The following is a 13,688-nucleotide window of genomic DNA, read 5'->3' on the forward strand; positions in this document are numbered from 1 at the left end:
GTGTTGGACGATTCAACAGGAGCTGCTAAGCTTGAGTACTGCACCTAGCTTCACTGTCTGCTTTGGCATGGTTTATATGGCTGGATGCCCTTCCTAATGCCAACCACTTTAAAGAGTGGACTGGGTGCTTTCTATATAACACCAGCATGTAAAGTAATAATAATTATTTATTTACTTATTTGTTTCCAGAAGAAAAGAGTTCATCATCTTCCAGTACGATGTTCTTGCCAAATCAGTGCAACTGTTGGACTATTGGTTGGGCTGAGGTGCGTATCCGCTCCCCTAGCGGTAGCATTTCATGGATGATGCGGATCGAAAACAGCCTAAACCCTTACAGCTGCCCCAGCGATCTTCCAGTAGCTGACATCAGTGTTCTACAGATACCTGTACAACAACAGAGTCAGTTCTTCAAGAGTCGGGAGAAATGTTATAGTAGTGGTACATTTAGCGACGATGAATATGAGAACCATTCCACACAGCAGACATCTTTAGACCAGGAACTAAAGCATCATAGAAACACAGATTTTACAAATAAAGAAGGTAATGGACTTTTTTTTTTCTTTTGCTCTCAGTCTAGTCACTCTAGTATCATCATTTAATGCCCACTTTTCCTTGCTTACATGGGTTGAACAGAGTTTAATGAGACAGATTTGATACAGCTGGATGCCCTACCTGTCATCACTCATAACTTTTATATAGCAAGGTAATATTTCCCCATGGCCAGACTTATTTTTGAAGAATATTGGAAATGAATGACATTCATTTACAACAATGCAATAAGACAAAGAGCGGCAAACACTTTCTCATATACACACGCATACACACACACACATATACATACATGCATGCATACACACATACATATGATAGAGTTTGTAGTTTTATCTCAACCTTAGAAATCAGTGATGAATTATGATTTTCTCTTTCTCTTTCCTCATTACATATTTTTGTATTAAACTGTATTATTCAAATTTTTTTCCAGATGCAGCAGCTTCCAGTCCTGAAGAAGAGGAGGAAGAAGAGAAGAAGAAGCCTTCAGGTAGCAATGCTCAGGAACAGGTTGGCATCAAATGTTTGGTTTCAGTTAGATTTGATCTTGAATTCTCTGTAAAACAAATTTTATTTTATGTCTCCTCAAGCTTGTTTTATGACTGTAGATTTTAGAATAATTTGAACAGCTACTGATATAATTGTTGCCTATTTTTATGTTGTATTAAATAGCTTTATGGAACAGATGTAGATAGAGACTTCATTGACTTGTAATATTCTATGCAGTGTTGTATAATACAAGGTGTCCCAAAAGTCACTGATGGGTTTCAATTTTTAATAACTTCCTTAACTTCACAAATAAATGCACAAAATGTTGATACAATATAAAGGACATAATGGAAATTAATATGCACAAGTCAAATTTTGCAACACCACTACATCACATATGAAAAATGACATCACTTAAATGGCAGCCATTTTTGGCATTGAATGTGAAGGCCAGTTGACATTGCTGTAACGGGAGACTATTCTCTCTCCAAAGCACTGCCGTAGCAACTGCATTGTTTCTCTTGCAGTATGTGCAGTTGCCCCATCTTGCTGGAACCATGTGTGCGGTCTACTTTGAATGGCCTTTATGTTCCCCAGACTTGACTAGCTTGGATTTTTTCTTGTGGGGATATCTGAAAGAGAGGGTCTACATCAACAAACTGGAGACCCTGGTGCAACTGAAGGAGAACATCATAGAACATCATAGAGAAATCATAGAAGTGGAGTCTGAAACTCTTGAGGGTGTTATGGTGCAAGTTTTGGAAAGAGCAAGGGCATGCGAAGCTGAAAATGGTTGCCATTTAAGCAATGTCATTTTTCATATGTGTTGTAGTAGTATTGCAAAATTTGACATGTACATATTAATTTCCATATGTCTTTTATATTCATCATCATCATCATCGTCGTTTAACATCCGCTTTCCATGCTAGCATGGGTTGGACGATTTGACTGAGGTCTGGTGAACCAGATGGCTGCACCAGGCTTCAATCTGATTTGGCAGAGTTTCTACAGCTGGATGCCCTTCCTAACGCCAACCACTCAGAGAGTGTAGTGGGTGCTTTTATGTGCCACCGGCACAAAGGCCAGTCAGGAGGTACTGGCAACGGCCACGCTCGAAATGGTGTATTTTACGTGCCACCCGCACAGGAGCCATGATGATGATATTGTATCAAAATTCCATGCATTTATTTTTAAGTTAAGGAAGTTATTAAAAATTGAAACCCATCAGTGACTTTTAGAACACCCTTTATATAGGTGCAGCTTGTTCAAATGGGTAACAAGTTTGTTCCATAGTCTCCAGGTCCTAGGTTTGATCTCACTGCATTGCATTTGGGGAAAATGTCTCTTACCCTTGCCTTGGATCAATCTACTCCTTGGGAGTGAAGGTAGAATGTTTTTGTTCATAGCCCTTGGTTATTCTTGATCAATTAAGGATAACCTGGAGTTAAACATCAATAACAAAAACTTGTGTAAGATTGTTGAACCATTGCTGATTCTTAGAATTGAACCTAAACATTTTGGGTTTCAAGATTTCATTCACATGAAATCATGATATTCATCATCATCATCATCATTTAGTGCCTGTTATCCATGCTGGCATGAGTTGGATGGTTTGACGAGGCAAGCAGGAAGGCTGCACCAGATTCCAGTCTGATTTGGCATGGTTTCTACAGCTGGATGCCCTTCCTAACACCATCCACTCTGAGAGTACATGTATACCCTGTCCCCCCCCCCTCTCTCTCTCACACACACACACACACACACCTGTTCACACAGACATAGGTATCCACAGAGATGATCACATTTGCTCACACATACAGCCACACATGGTCACTTTCATATAGACATATTATTCAAGCATATACATACAGCATGTTATTAGACCAGGCTGTTTCTGCTATTATTCATTAAATATTTGTAAGAATCACTATTTCCAACATCATTGGTCTTACTGATATACCACCACTACTACCAACACGACCATCTTTATCAATACCATCACTTACCAACCTATTTCTTCCTTAGTCATCACAGTCAAGAATTAGACTCTTCTAACCATTAACAGTTTCATGTACCCTGGCAGAACTCTCTCACGAATCCTTCATACTAACAATAAAGTCAATACCAAAAGTTCCAAAGTTAACACTGCCTTCAGTAGACTTTGTAAAGATGTCTGGACCAGCAGGGATCTTGGCCTCTAAATCAAGTTGATGTTCCACAAGGTTTTGCTGTATATTACTAAAACCGGAGTGTTTTAAAGACGGTGTGACAAGAATCTTAGTAAATTCTACCTGAATTGCCTATGCAAAATGCTGCACATACATTGGCAAGACAAAATTCCAGGTAATGAGGTCCTTAATCATGTGGTGTTGTGCAGCCATGCTGGTCTGGTCACGACCAGAATAAATGATGAACAACTTTCTAGACATCTTTTCTGTAGTGAGTTGAGATGGGAGAAACTATCATTTGATGGACAGTACAAATAAGAATATTCTCAAGGCCTTCAGCATCAATCCAAAGTCATAAGAGAGCTTCGTTACTGCATAGTCTACCTAGCATAGTCGCATTAGAAAAGGTACCATAACATATGAGCAAACCAGAAGCAGACACACTGAACAAAATACGGAGCTGATTATGTCCAGTGCTGCTCGCACATTCACAAAGAAAGAACTTTTATCAAAACCTGTTCTTATCAACATTGCCATTGTGTTCATCATTGCCACCATCATATATTACAATCCGTTAAGGAAGCCTTGATGCAGTTACATAACCTGCTTAACATATCAACCAAATAGTCCTCAAATCACATCTTACTGTTCTTGAAAAAGTAAGAATCTATTGACTAATGTATTCTTGGATTCATTATGTTTGAGATGAAAAAAGCAGAATAGTCACTATTGTAATGTCTTTTATCATAGGCTTGCTTAATCAGGGCTGGCCTGGTGTTAAACTACAGAACAACAACAACATCAGTCATCATCACATTCTCGCACTATATATTATCACCATTACCATTATCCACTAAAGTCATCCAACCACAACCACCACCAGTTCTATATGTAATATTCATGTAAATCTTTGCTTTTTTAATTTCAGCAAGGAGGCAATCCCGTTGAACAGAAAGTAAAAGTGCTGAAGAAGAGTACCTCATCTCCATCACTGTTGTCTGTGAGTAACAGCTGTAGTAGTTGTGGGGGTGGGTCAGATGCTGCAGCTGAACCAGGTTGTGTCAGATCAGGCTCACGGTCAAAAGACAGACAGCTTAAGGGCACATCCACTACAGATGGCAGTATGGCATCGGGACTCACTCGGGTGAGGCCCATCTCTACAGCACCAATTGAGGCATCAGCCAGTGGAGGAAGTAGGTATTTTGAGGACTTACTGCGAAGTATAAGACGGCAGTTGAATCTGTCGACTAAGAATTCGGACTCACAATATGACACTAACCAACAGAATCAGACATCCAGTCAGTATTATCATCAACAACCAATGACAGCACCAGCTGGAACCCAGTTACTTAGTCATACCGCTTTCCCAGTTAGTACATGAAGCTTGCCTGTTGGTGTCTTAAATTTTCGTCTAATGCAGTTGTCATCTCATTTTATTTTCGTTTCATTAGTACTTTTTCTTTATGTCTTGCTAAGTTTTTCATATTAGTACATTTTCCTTTTGTTTTGCTAAGTTTCGATATTGTGTATTTGTTGTTTTTGGTACCTTATATTTAATTGGTGTTGTTCAAAATAGCTATGTTTGGCTTATTTTATATGTTTTTAAACGTTTTATTTCACAATTTGTGAATAGTAGTGCCATTTGTCAAATGAGATTCCATTTGAATACATTGTGCCAATTCTTGGTACAATGTATTCTGACAGCAAGTATCTTTTTTTTTTACCCGTGTTTATGTCCTTGGAGCCTGGTGTAGCCATCTGGTTCGCCAGTCCTCAGTCAAATCGTCCAACCCATGCTAGCATGGAAGGCGGACATTAAACGATGATGATGATAGGTATATATACACACCAGTGAAAGATTATATATATAATCATCTTTATCATCATTTTAATGTCCACTTTTCCATGCTTGCATGGGTTGAATAGAGTATATTGAGATAGTCTTTTCAATGGCTAGATGCCCATCCTGTTGCCAACCCATACTTGTTTTCAAGCAAAGTAATGTTTCCCCATGGCCAGGCATGTTGTGCAGAATATTGGAAATGAATGACACTGCTTGTATGACAGTGACTATCATTTACAACTATCAAATAATATGAAGACAAGGAGACACAAACATACACTCTCTCTCTCTCTCTCTCTCTCACACGTGCACACACACACACACACACACATATACACATACAAGTTTCCATCCACCAAATCCACTTACAAGGCTTTGGTTTGTTCAGGGCTATAGTAGAAGATACTGCCCAAGGTACCATGCAGCGGGATTGAACCTGAAGCCTGTAGTTAGGAAGCAAATTTCTTAAACACATCCATTCCTGTGCCCGTACTTATATATATATATATATATACATACTAGCAGAGATACCCGGCCTTGCTCGGGATTAAAATGGCATAGATTTTTATTGCTTTACTTGTTTCAGTCATGTGACTGCAGCCATGGTGGAGCACCGCCGTTGGTCGAAGAAATCAACCACAGGAATTATTCTTTGTAAGCCTAGTACTCATTGTGTCAGTGTCTTTTACCAAACCGCTAAGTTACAGGAATGTAAACACAGCAACATCAGTTGTCAAGCAATGGTGGGGGTACAAACACAAGACACAGGCACACACATACACAAATATACACATATATACGACAGTTTTCTTTCAGTTTCCAAGTACGAAATCCACTCAGAAGATTTTGGTCAGCCTTAGGCTATAGTAAGCATATATATATAGTAATTGTGAAATTTTTTCGCCATGAATGGTTTGTGTTTTTAAACAGAATGTATTTTTTCTGATGTTATATCTGTTCCTGAATGATGTGTAAAGAAATTTTGATTTAAGCATCTTAATGAATTCTTTATACAGAAATATATATTGAAGAAGATAAATATGTTCTTTTGAATATATACGTTTTTGCGTCGTAACTCCTTTATTATTATTATTATTATATATATATATATATATATATATAGTACTGCAGCATAATATAATGACTAGAGAACTTAAAAATTTCACTCACAAATTGTTAATCAATTATAGGCATTGATAGAAGAAACTTGTCCAATGTGCTGCCAAGTGGGATTAAACCTGGAATCACTGAGTCAGGGAATAAGCTTCTTAGCCTCAGTGCCATATCTTTGCTTGTATAAGTCTATGGCACAGAGGTAGGCTGACCAAACAAATCATTGGATCAGTAGTTCTAGCTGTAGCCATTCCATCTTGATTTTGGATCTTGCTGTCATTAAATATAGGGTTTAAGCCATGTGGTATCTATTTTGATAATGGTAAGTAGTTTATTGAAGGAGATTTAGCTGCTACATTGAGCACATCAAATGATGGTATTGAAACTTTATCTCCTGGCAGCTGAATCTCTTCTCATTGCTGTTGTCATTGGTGTTTGTATCATTGGTGTTTCTCTTTATCTCTCACTCTCTCTCTCTCTGTCCTCATTTTTACTTCCATTTAGAAATTTCTTTTATTCTTTTCCTTATTTTTGTTTCTTTTTCTTTCTTATTTTAGTTTTCTTTCCTTTTCTTTTTTTAGTTTTCATTTATTTGTTTATTTGTAGACTATTGTGGATTGCTAAAATAGTAGAGCCAGGAACTCTATTTTGTTTACTGTCCCAATGTCTTGAATTCAAATTCCAAAGAAACCAATTTTGTCTTTTATCTTCTTATTAAGTTGATATGATAATTAACTATTAGTATACTCAGTTTTATCTAGTTTCCTACATACCTTTTGTTCATCCAGTTTTCTGTATGAAAATTTCAACACCTCAAAAAAAACAAAAAAAAAATTAGAAGTAAATTTAACAATTTTTGTGTTTTTAAATGATTAAAATGGCTCTTCTGTGAATTCATTGCTTCACTTCCAACCTCATGGTCTCAGATAATTTTCACTTGCTAGATAAATATAACTCTAAAATGATGATTTAGTTTATTTGGAAGAGGTCTTTTCGCAAGTCACATTGCCTCAATAAACTTAACATATCTCGCGACATTTCTCGGCAAAAATTAAGATTTGTATATAAAACTGCTTTCTGCATTTAAAGGTAATGACAGTGTAAGTGGATACATCTGATTTCCACAGTAAAGGGGTTAATTATTCTGAGAGGTACAAGGAAGAGAAAGCTTCATGGCTTTTAAAATTTTTCTTGAGGACAGAATAGCTTAAGTAATACAGGTAACAGATGTTGGATCCAGTAGAATTCATATTTCGCTTTTAGCATAAAAAATCGTTATTTCCTTCATAGATAATTACCTTGTGATTTTTCAGTGACCATAAAAAGAATTTTAATTACTTTGAAATTCAACTTTGATATTTGTCATTCCATTTCTTGATAGTTTACTTCAAAGACTCATTAATCCTTTTACTGCAGGAATTAGATGTATCCATTCAAAATTTCATTACTCTTAACTGCAGGAAGCAGTTTTATAAATCAGCTTATCTTTTGTTGAGGAGTGTCATAGTTGAAACTATTTTTGTGTTGAGGTAGGTGCAAGGATAACTCTGTGGTAAGAAGCTTGTTTCTTAGGCCAGCTGGCAGAAACGTTAGCACAATGGGTGAAATGCTTAGCGGTATTTCGTCTGCCGTTACGTTCTGAGTTCAAATTCCGCCGAGGTCGACTTTGCCTTTCATCCTTACGGGGTCGATAAATTAAGTACCAGTTATGCACTGGGGTCGATATAGTCGACTTAATCCCTTTGTCTGTCCTTGTTTAGCCCCTTGTGGGCAAAAAAGAAATAAGAAGCTTGTTTCCCAAACACATGTGTGTTTGTGTCTGTGTTTGTTCCCCACCACCACTTGACAACCAGTGCTGTTGTGTTTACATCTCTGTAGCTTAGTGGTTTGACAAAAGAGGCCAATAGAATAAGTATCAGGCTTTAAAAAAATTGAAGTACTGGGGTTGACTCATTCAACTAAAATTTCTTCAAGGTGGTGTCCCAGCACGGCCGCTGTCTAATGGCTGAAACAAGTAAAAGATAAAAGACATATGAAGTCTATTGTGGCAACATCACTTGTAGAAAACATCAATTCTATTTTTGTGCTAGATATTTAACATCCTTACTGAAATATGAAATTTAATTTCACAGTTAAAAGGTTAAACAGGCAGGTTTTAGTAGGTTATTTTACCACTATTTAGGAACCACTGAAATCTTTCATCTTCATTTATGGAAATTTAGGATGAAACTGCTCCAATTACATGTGTCAAAGCTTAAGTGTAGATTTGGTTTGCTTGGAACTAATCTCCATTCAATGATACTTATGTTTTTCATGTTACTCTCCTTGGTTATTAGTATTAGCAGTATTTTTTATTCATTAAGATCACAATATTTGTTTATTCAGTCAAATCTGACTTTTATTGCTCCCCATATGATCATGTTTTCTTTTCAAATTACTTCATTGTTAGAAAGAATATAAAAGTCAATATAGGGTGTGTGTGTGTGTAGGTCTGGTGGTACAAATGACAAAAATAGAACTCGGTATTTATTTTCTATAAAGCTTCATAAATGACTCAATAATTTAGAGGTATTCATCAGTCTTTTGATAAACGCATTGCACAAAACTAGGTCTTTCAGTTATGTATGTAGCTTTACAACCCCCCCCCCCCCTCTCTCTCCCTCAGCTACTCATGTAGCATTTTAGTAATTTTTAATTTCCTTCTTTACAAACTCTTGCAAGGCAAGAATCATTTCATGATTCTCTTTTCTAGCTTTGTTTCCTCTTGTCCTCTGTCATTTTATATAATTTCTTCTCTTGCGTGTTTTTTCTCCTTGGTTCTCTATTTAATACCCTTTCATTTATGGTGAAAATTTTTCAAATTAACACCATTGAATTCTATGGTCTTCCATTTTACATTGCCTTTTCACAATATTTCTCATGTCTGGTTCTCTAATTCTTTCTTTTATATTCACTACAACCTGTACATATCTAACCAGTTGCCCAAAGCAATGTACGAGTTGGTATCAAAAAGTTCTCAGACTAGTTATGTTTAATAAAAAATAGCTTACTTAAGTTTTAACATCATTTCTTTCAAAATACACCAGCAATACACCAGTCCCAGCCTTCCTGCCACTTTTGGAATCTGACCTGGAAGTCATTTTCTGTAAGCGAGTCAAGGACCTTTTGCAATTTGCTCTTGATCTCAACAACAGTGTTAAAATGGCGACCTTTGAGCTGCATTTTCATCTTGGGGAAGAGATGGAAGTACACAAATGCTAAATTTGATGAATAGGGCAGGTGCGGAAGCAATACCATGTTGTTTTTGGTGAGAAACACGAGTGAGGTGACAGGGTATGTTGTCGTTGTGAAGAATCCAATTCTTTGTACTCCACAGATTTGGTTCCTTTCACTGAATGTCCTCCCTCAAATGCTTCAAAATGCTGTTGATTGTCCTCCAACGATACTCATGCACAAGTTGATGAATTTTCTCCATATTTTTGGGGGTGACATTTGTGGCAGGTCTTCCAGATCAATCATCATCTTCCAGGGATGTTCTTCTGCTTTTGAAGCACTCATGCCACATGAAACATTATGTACTACCCATTGCCTCATTACTGTAAGCTTGTCAAAGCATGCTCAATGTCTCTGTAGCAGACTTCCCAAGTTTAACACAAAATTTCATGTTGGCTCTTTGTTCCAACTTCTTCTTCATAACAAAAATCACAGATTACAGCATACATGTGAACACAAAAACACAAATTTCACAACTTACAAAGTAAACACTCGGCATGCTGCTTCATGAAGGTCACTGCTAGTTCTCACCATGTATGCAACTGTGTACTGCCATCTGTTGGTGCACTAAAGAACTAATCCAGGAAAGTTTTTGATACCACCTTATAACTCTTCTACATTAGATGTTCCAATCTTCCATAACAGTCTTCATATTCTCTATCTTCCATAAGTTCATTGATATATGCTCTTCTTATTCTGCTGATATCTGTATATCTGTGCATAAATTCCCAGAAGAGATTGCTAGACATTTTATCCTTTCTTCTCTAGCAGTATCCTGCATATGTTCTTTCTCTGATTGCTGAGGTGATGGTAGGAAGAGACTGCCTTATAGTCACTGCTTTGTAGGGTGTTGCTGACCCAATTCAGGAATCCTTTACTTCTAGTAAATTAGGTAACAAGATTCTAAAATAATCTTGATGTTACATATACAGACATAGTATGTACGTATGGCTCCAAGGAAGCTATAGGATGCTGTTCAAACACTGCTTTGTATAGCAGAAATAGGTGTAAGCCAGTGAAGGTGATTATGTGACTCCTGCTCTTGTTCCATTCATTAATTGATGCCATACTCTGTACTCTCTAAAGCATAGTTATATTGAGTCCTAACAATTGGTTATTAGTACTGCTATATCTAGGCAAAATCATCATACTGAGATTAGATAAGATAATCTAATCTCAGTATTGTAAATGAAATCTAAAGCAAATACATCACCATGTATATGTTATATATATATATATATATATATATATTGTTGCTGTTCTTGTACAGAATGTCTATTATTGATTCATCATTAATAATAAATACCTATGGATGGTGTTGATATCTTCTAAAGCAAGAAATCTGACACATGCAAACACACAAACTTGAAGTAGTCCTCTAATTTATTTTTATTTACTCTGCACTTAATTTTACTTTTTATTTTATATTTTATTTTATTTTATTTGATATTCTCATATCAGCTGCAGCATGTATTGTTTTTATTTCATTTTATTGTAATTACAGTAATGATTATTATAATTATTGTTATTATTAATATATGTCATGGTGTAATGTTTGCATTAACTCTCTCACCAACCAAAATTGCCCTTAATCCTTTCGGATTTAAACTGGCCATAATCCAACCCAAATATTCCATGTTTTGTGTTCAAACTAGCCAGATCTGGCCTCTCACACCTACCCTACAATGTTATTCTAAAAATAAACTTTCACATCATCAAAATCTCAATGCTATGAGATAATGCATAATTAATACAAAGCAGGGTGAATAAATACATTTGCCAGAATAATCTGAATGCTGAAGGGTTAAATTAACCTCTTTGCACTTCCTTATGATTTATTGCAATATATTAGCACAAATATAGGCAAGATAGTTTTAACATAGCTATATGGAAGATAGTTTTATTGCAATAGTTCTAAATGGTTAGCAAGCATTAACATGTATGGTGTTAATTGAATTAAACTTCCTTGTTTCATATTTTCTCATGGTGAGAGGGTTAATCTCTTATTTTTTAAATTTAAAAAAAAATATTTTCAGTTGATGTAAAATATTTTAAAATATTTTTTTTAATATTTTGTAATATAGCTGTCAATTAGCTTCATGAAAATAATTTAGATTCAGTTAATTCATTTATATGGTTAATCTAATTCACTGTCACCCAAAATGTTAATTTCAGACAATCTTTTACATTTATTTGCTAAATTTTTGTAATTGAGTAAATTGTTCTTTTTATTTATATAATGTTGAATTTCTAATGAAATCTTGTTAACGATGGAAAAGGTAGTATTGGTGGAACATTGAACAAAATCTTTTGTGGTATTTGGTTATGAGACTACATAGTTAAAGTTCAAATTTCATGGAGGTTAGTTTTACCTTTTTTAATCCACCCAGGGTTGAGAAAGAAATTATCCAGCCAAGTGCTGGGATTGGTTTTTATCAACTGCTACCTCCTCCACAACTTGAGCTCTTATACATTATCATCATTTTCATTGTTTAACATCCATTTTCCATGTTGGATGGTTCAACAGCACCAAGCTCCAGTGTCTGCTTTGGCATGAATTCTATGGCTGGATGCCTTTCCTAACACCAACCACTTTACAAGTGTATACTGGGTGCTTTTGTTTTTTTTTTCATGGCACCAGCACTATTGAGGTTGCCAAGTCACAAGACAAGACCTTGCAACTGAGTGGGGAGTGTAGTATTGAGGGAGGTGGTTTTATGCCAGGTGATGAGAAGTTAAACTATGATTGAGAGATAGGAACAAGTGTCTTGCTGTAGAGGAGATAGATGGGTACTTCAGTTGGGAAAAAGGTAGATTGTTTTGAAGATGTGTTAGGTTATACCCTCAAGTTGCAGGAAAATGAATATAAGAGAGAAGTGGTCAGAGGATCAAACAAGGTGAATGGAATGGTAGGTTTGTGAGAATGTGAAAGGAAACTGGCAGATGGATAAAGATAAATGCAATGAATGGTGAATATGGGTGAAGCATGGTCAATGATGAATATCAGTTTGGGTGTGGGAAGAAGGTAGGAAATAGAAATGGGTCGGGGAGGTAATAGTTGGCAACAAAGATGATCTGAAGTGTGTGTGTGGACAGAGTACAAGAGAGATGCACAGGAACAATTCAGAGGCACATAGAAACCATGCTAAAGCAAACACTGGAGCATAATACAGTCCTTGGAACCATCAGGTCCTGTTAAACTGACCAACCCATACCAGCATAGAACATAGATCTTTAATGATGAGGGTCATAAGGATGATATAACTTTTAGCATTTATGCTTAAATAAAATTCTATGATAATAAGAAATGGTAGTGCTAAACGTAAGACATGAAGGTACTGTAATTGTTATTCAAACTTTTGAAAATGAAACGTATTCAAGACTATTTAGAAGGCATATTCTCATTAATCACAATTTTTCTCAAATCATTTAGTATTCTCAGTCACAGCTGCAACAAGTCCAGCCGAAACGCCAACAAACTCCACCTTTGCCAATTCCAAGTAGTTACTATAATGATGATCCGGGATACAGACCAAGACTAATGAGTATGAAAGTGGCACCGACTCATGTGGATCCTGATGATTTTGATGAGCATGGTTCTCTAGAGTCCATAGTTCCACACAGGCCACGTGGTCAGACGATATCAATTCCATCACCACACCACACCTACCAGAACCTAAAGAAAGTGCAGCAAGACAGTCAACAGAAGACGAAAGAAGAAAAGGATGAAGTAAAGGGTGGTATTGACCCCAGCTTTGTCTTTCTCCAATTGTATGATGGGTTAATATTCTTGTCACCTCCTGACATTCCTTTGCTATTACCCAACAATCAGGTGAGTTTCTTTTTTTCTTTACATATTAATTTCTTTTGGCTAGACATAATTTAAAGCGTGTGAAGGGCCAAATGGATTGGGTATTGATCCAAAAATTCACTGGATCATACTTGAAACTGCCGTCACATTGGCTATGATTGAAATACTTAATACACAGTGGCTGAGTTCACCTAATTATGAGTAGGCTCTGTCAGGTGACACAGTACTTCACTGCTATAAGCCAGCAGCAGCACTGTGAAATTGATGAGTGTTTTCAAGTCTTGCAAGGCTCAATTAATGTCTTCCTGTTGACATGAAGAAAGCAATGGAAAACTAGTATATCCTGCTGATTGGAAAACTGGGCTGTTGGTAGTCTTTGATTACTGGACTAACAACAACCATCAGATACATGGTACTCAAAAGGCTCTGGTATTCCTGCCTT

General features: G+C 36.4%; 1 protein-coding gene across 2 annotated transcripts in view; it reads left to right on the plus strand.

Annotated features, from left to right (window-relative positions):
* Positions 1 to 13,688, plus strand: part of LOC106867843 (tuberin) — a 134,089-nt gene that overhangs the window by 103,282 nt on the left and 17,119 nt on the right. Inside the window, exons 28-31 of one of the 2 annotated variants that reach the window (XM_014912876.3) lie at positions 190 to 540; positions 983 to 1,059; positions 4,135 to 4,575; positions 12,869 to 13,267. In XM_014912876.3, coding sequence (XP_014768362.1) covers positions 190 to 540; positions 983 to 1,059; positions 4,135 to 4,575; positions 12,869 to 13,267 — 1,268 coding nt within the window. The remainder of the gene's footprint in view (positions 1 to 189; positions 541 to 982; positions 1,060 to 4,134; positions 4,576 to 12,868; positions 13,268 to 13,688) is intronic. The other variant, XM_014912877.3, reaches the window with a different exon arrangement.

This window comes from Octopus bimaculoides, chromosome 10 (assembly GCF_046866305.1).
Source record: "Octopus bimaculoides isolate indiv1 chromosome 10, ASM4686630v1, whole genome shotgun sequence".
Lineage (NCBI taxonomy): Eukaryota > Metazoa > Mollusca > Cephalopoda > Octopoda > Octopodidae > Octopus > Octopus bimaculoides.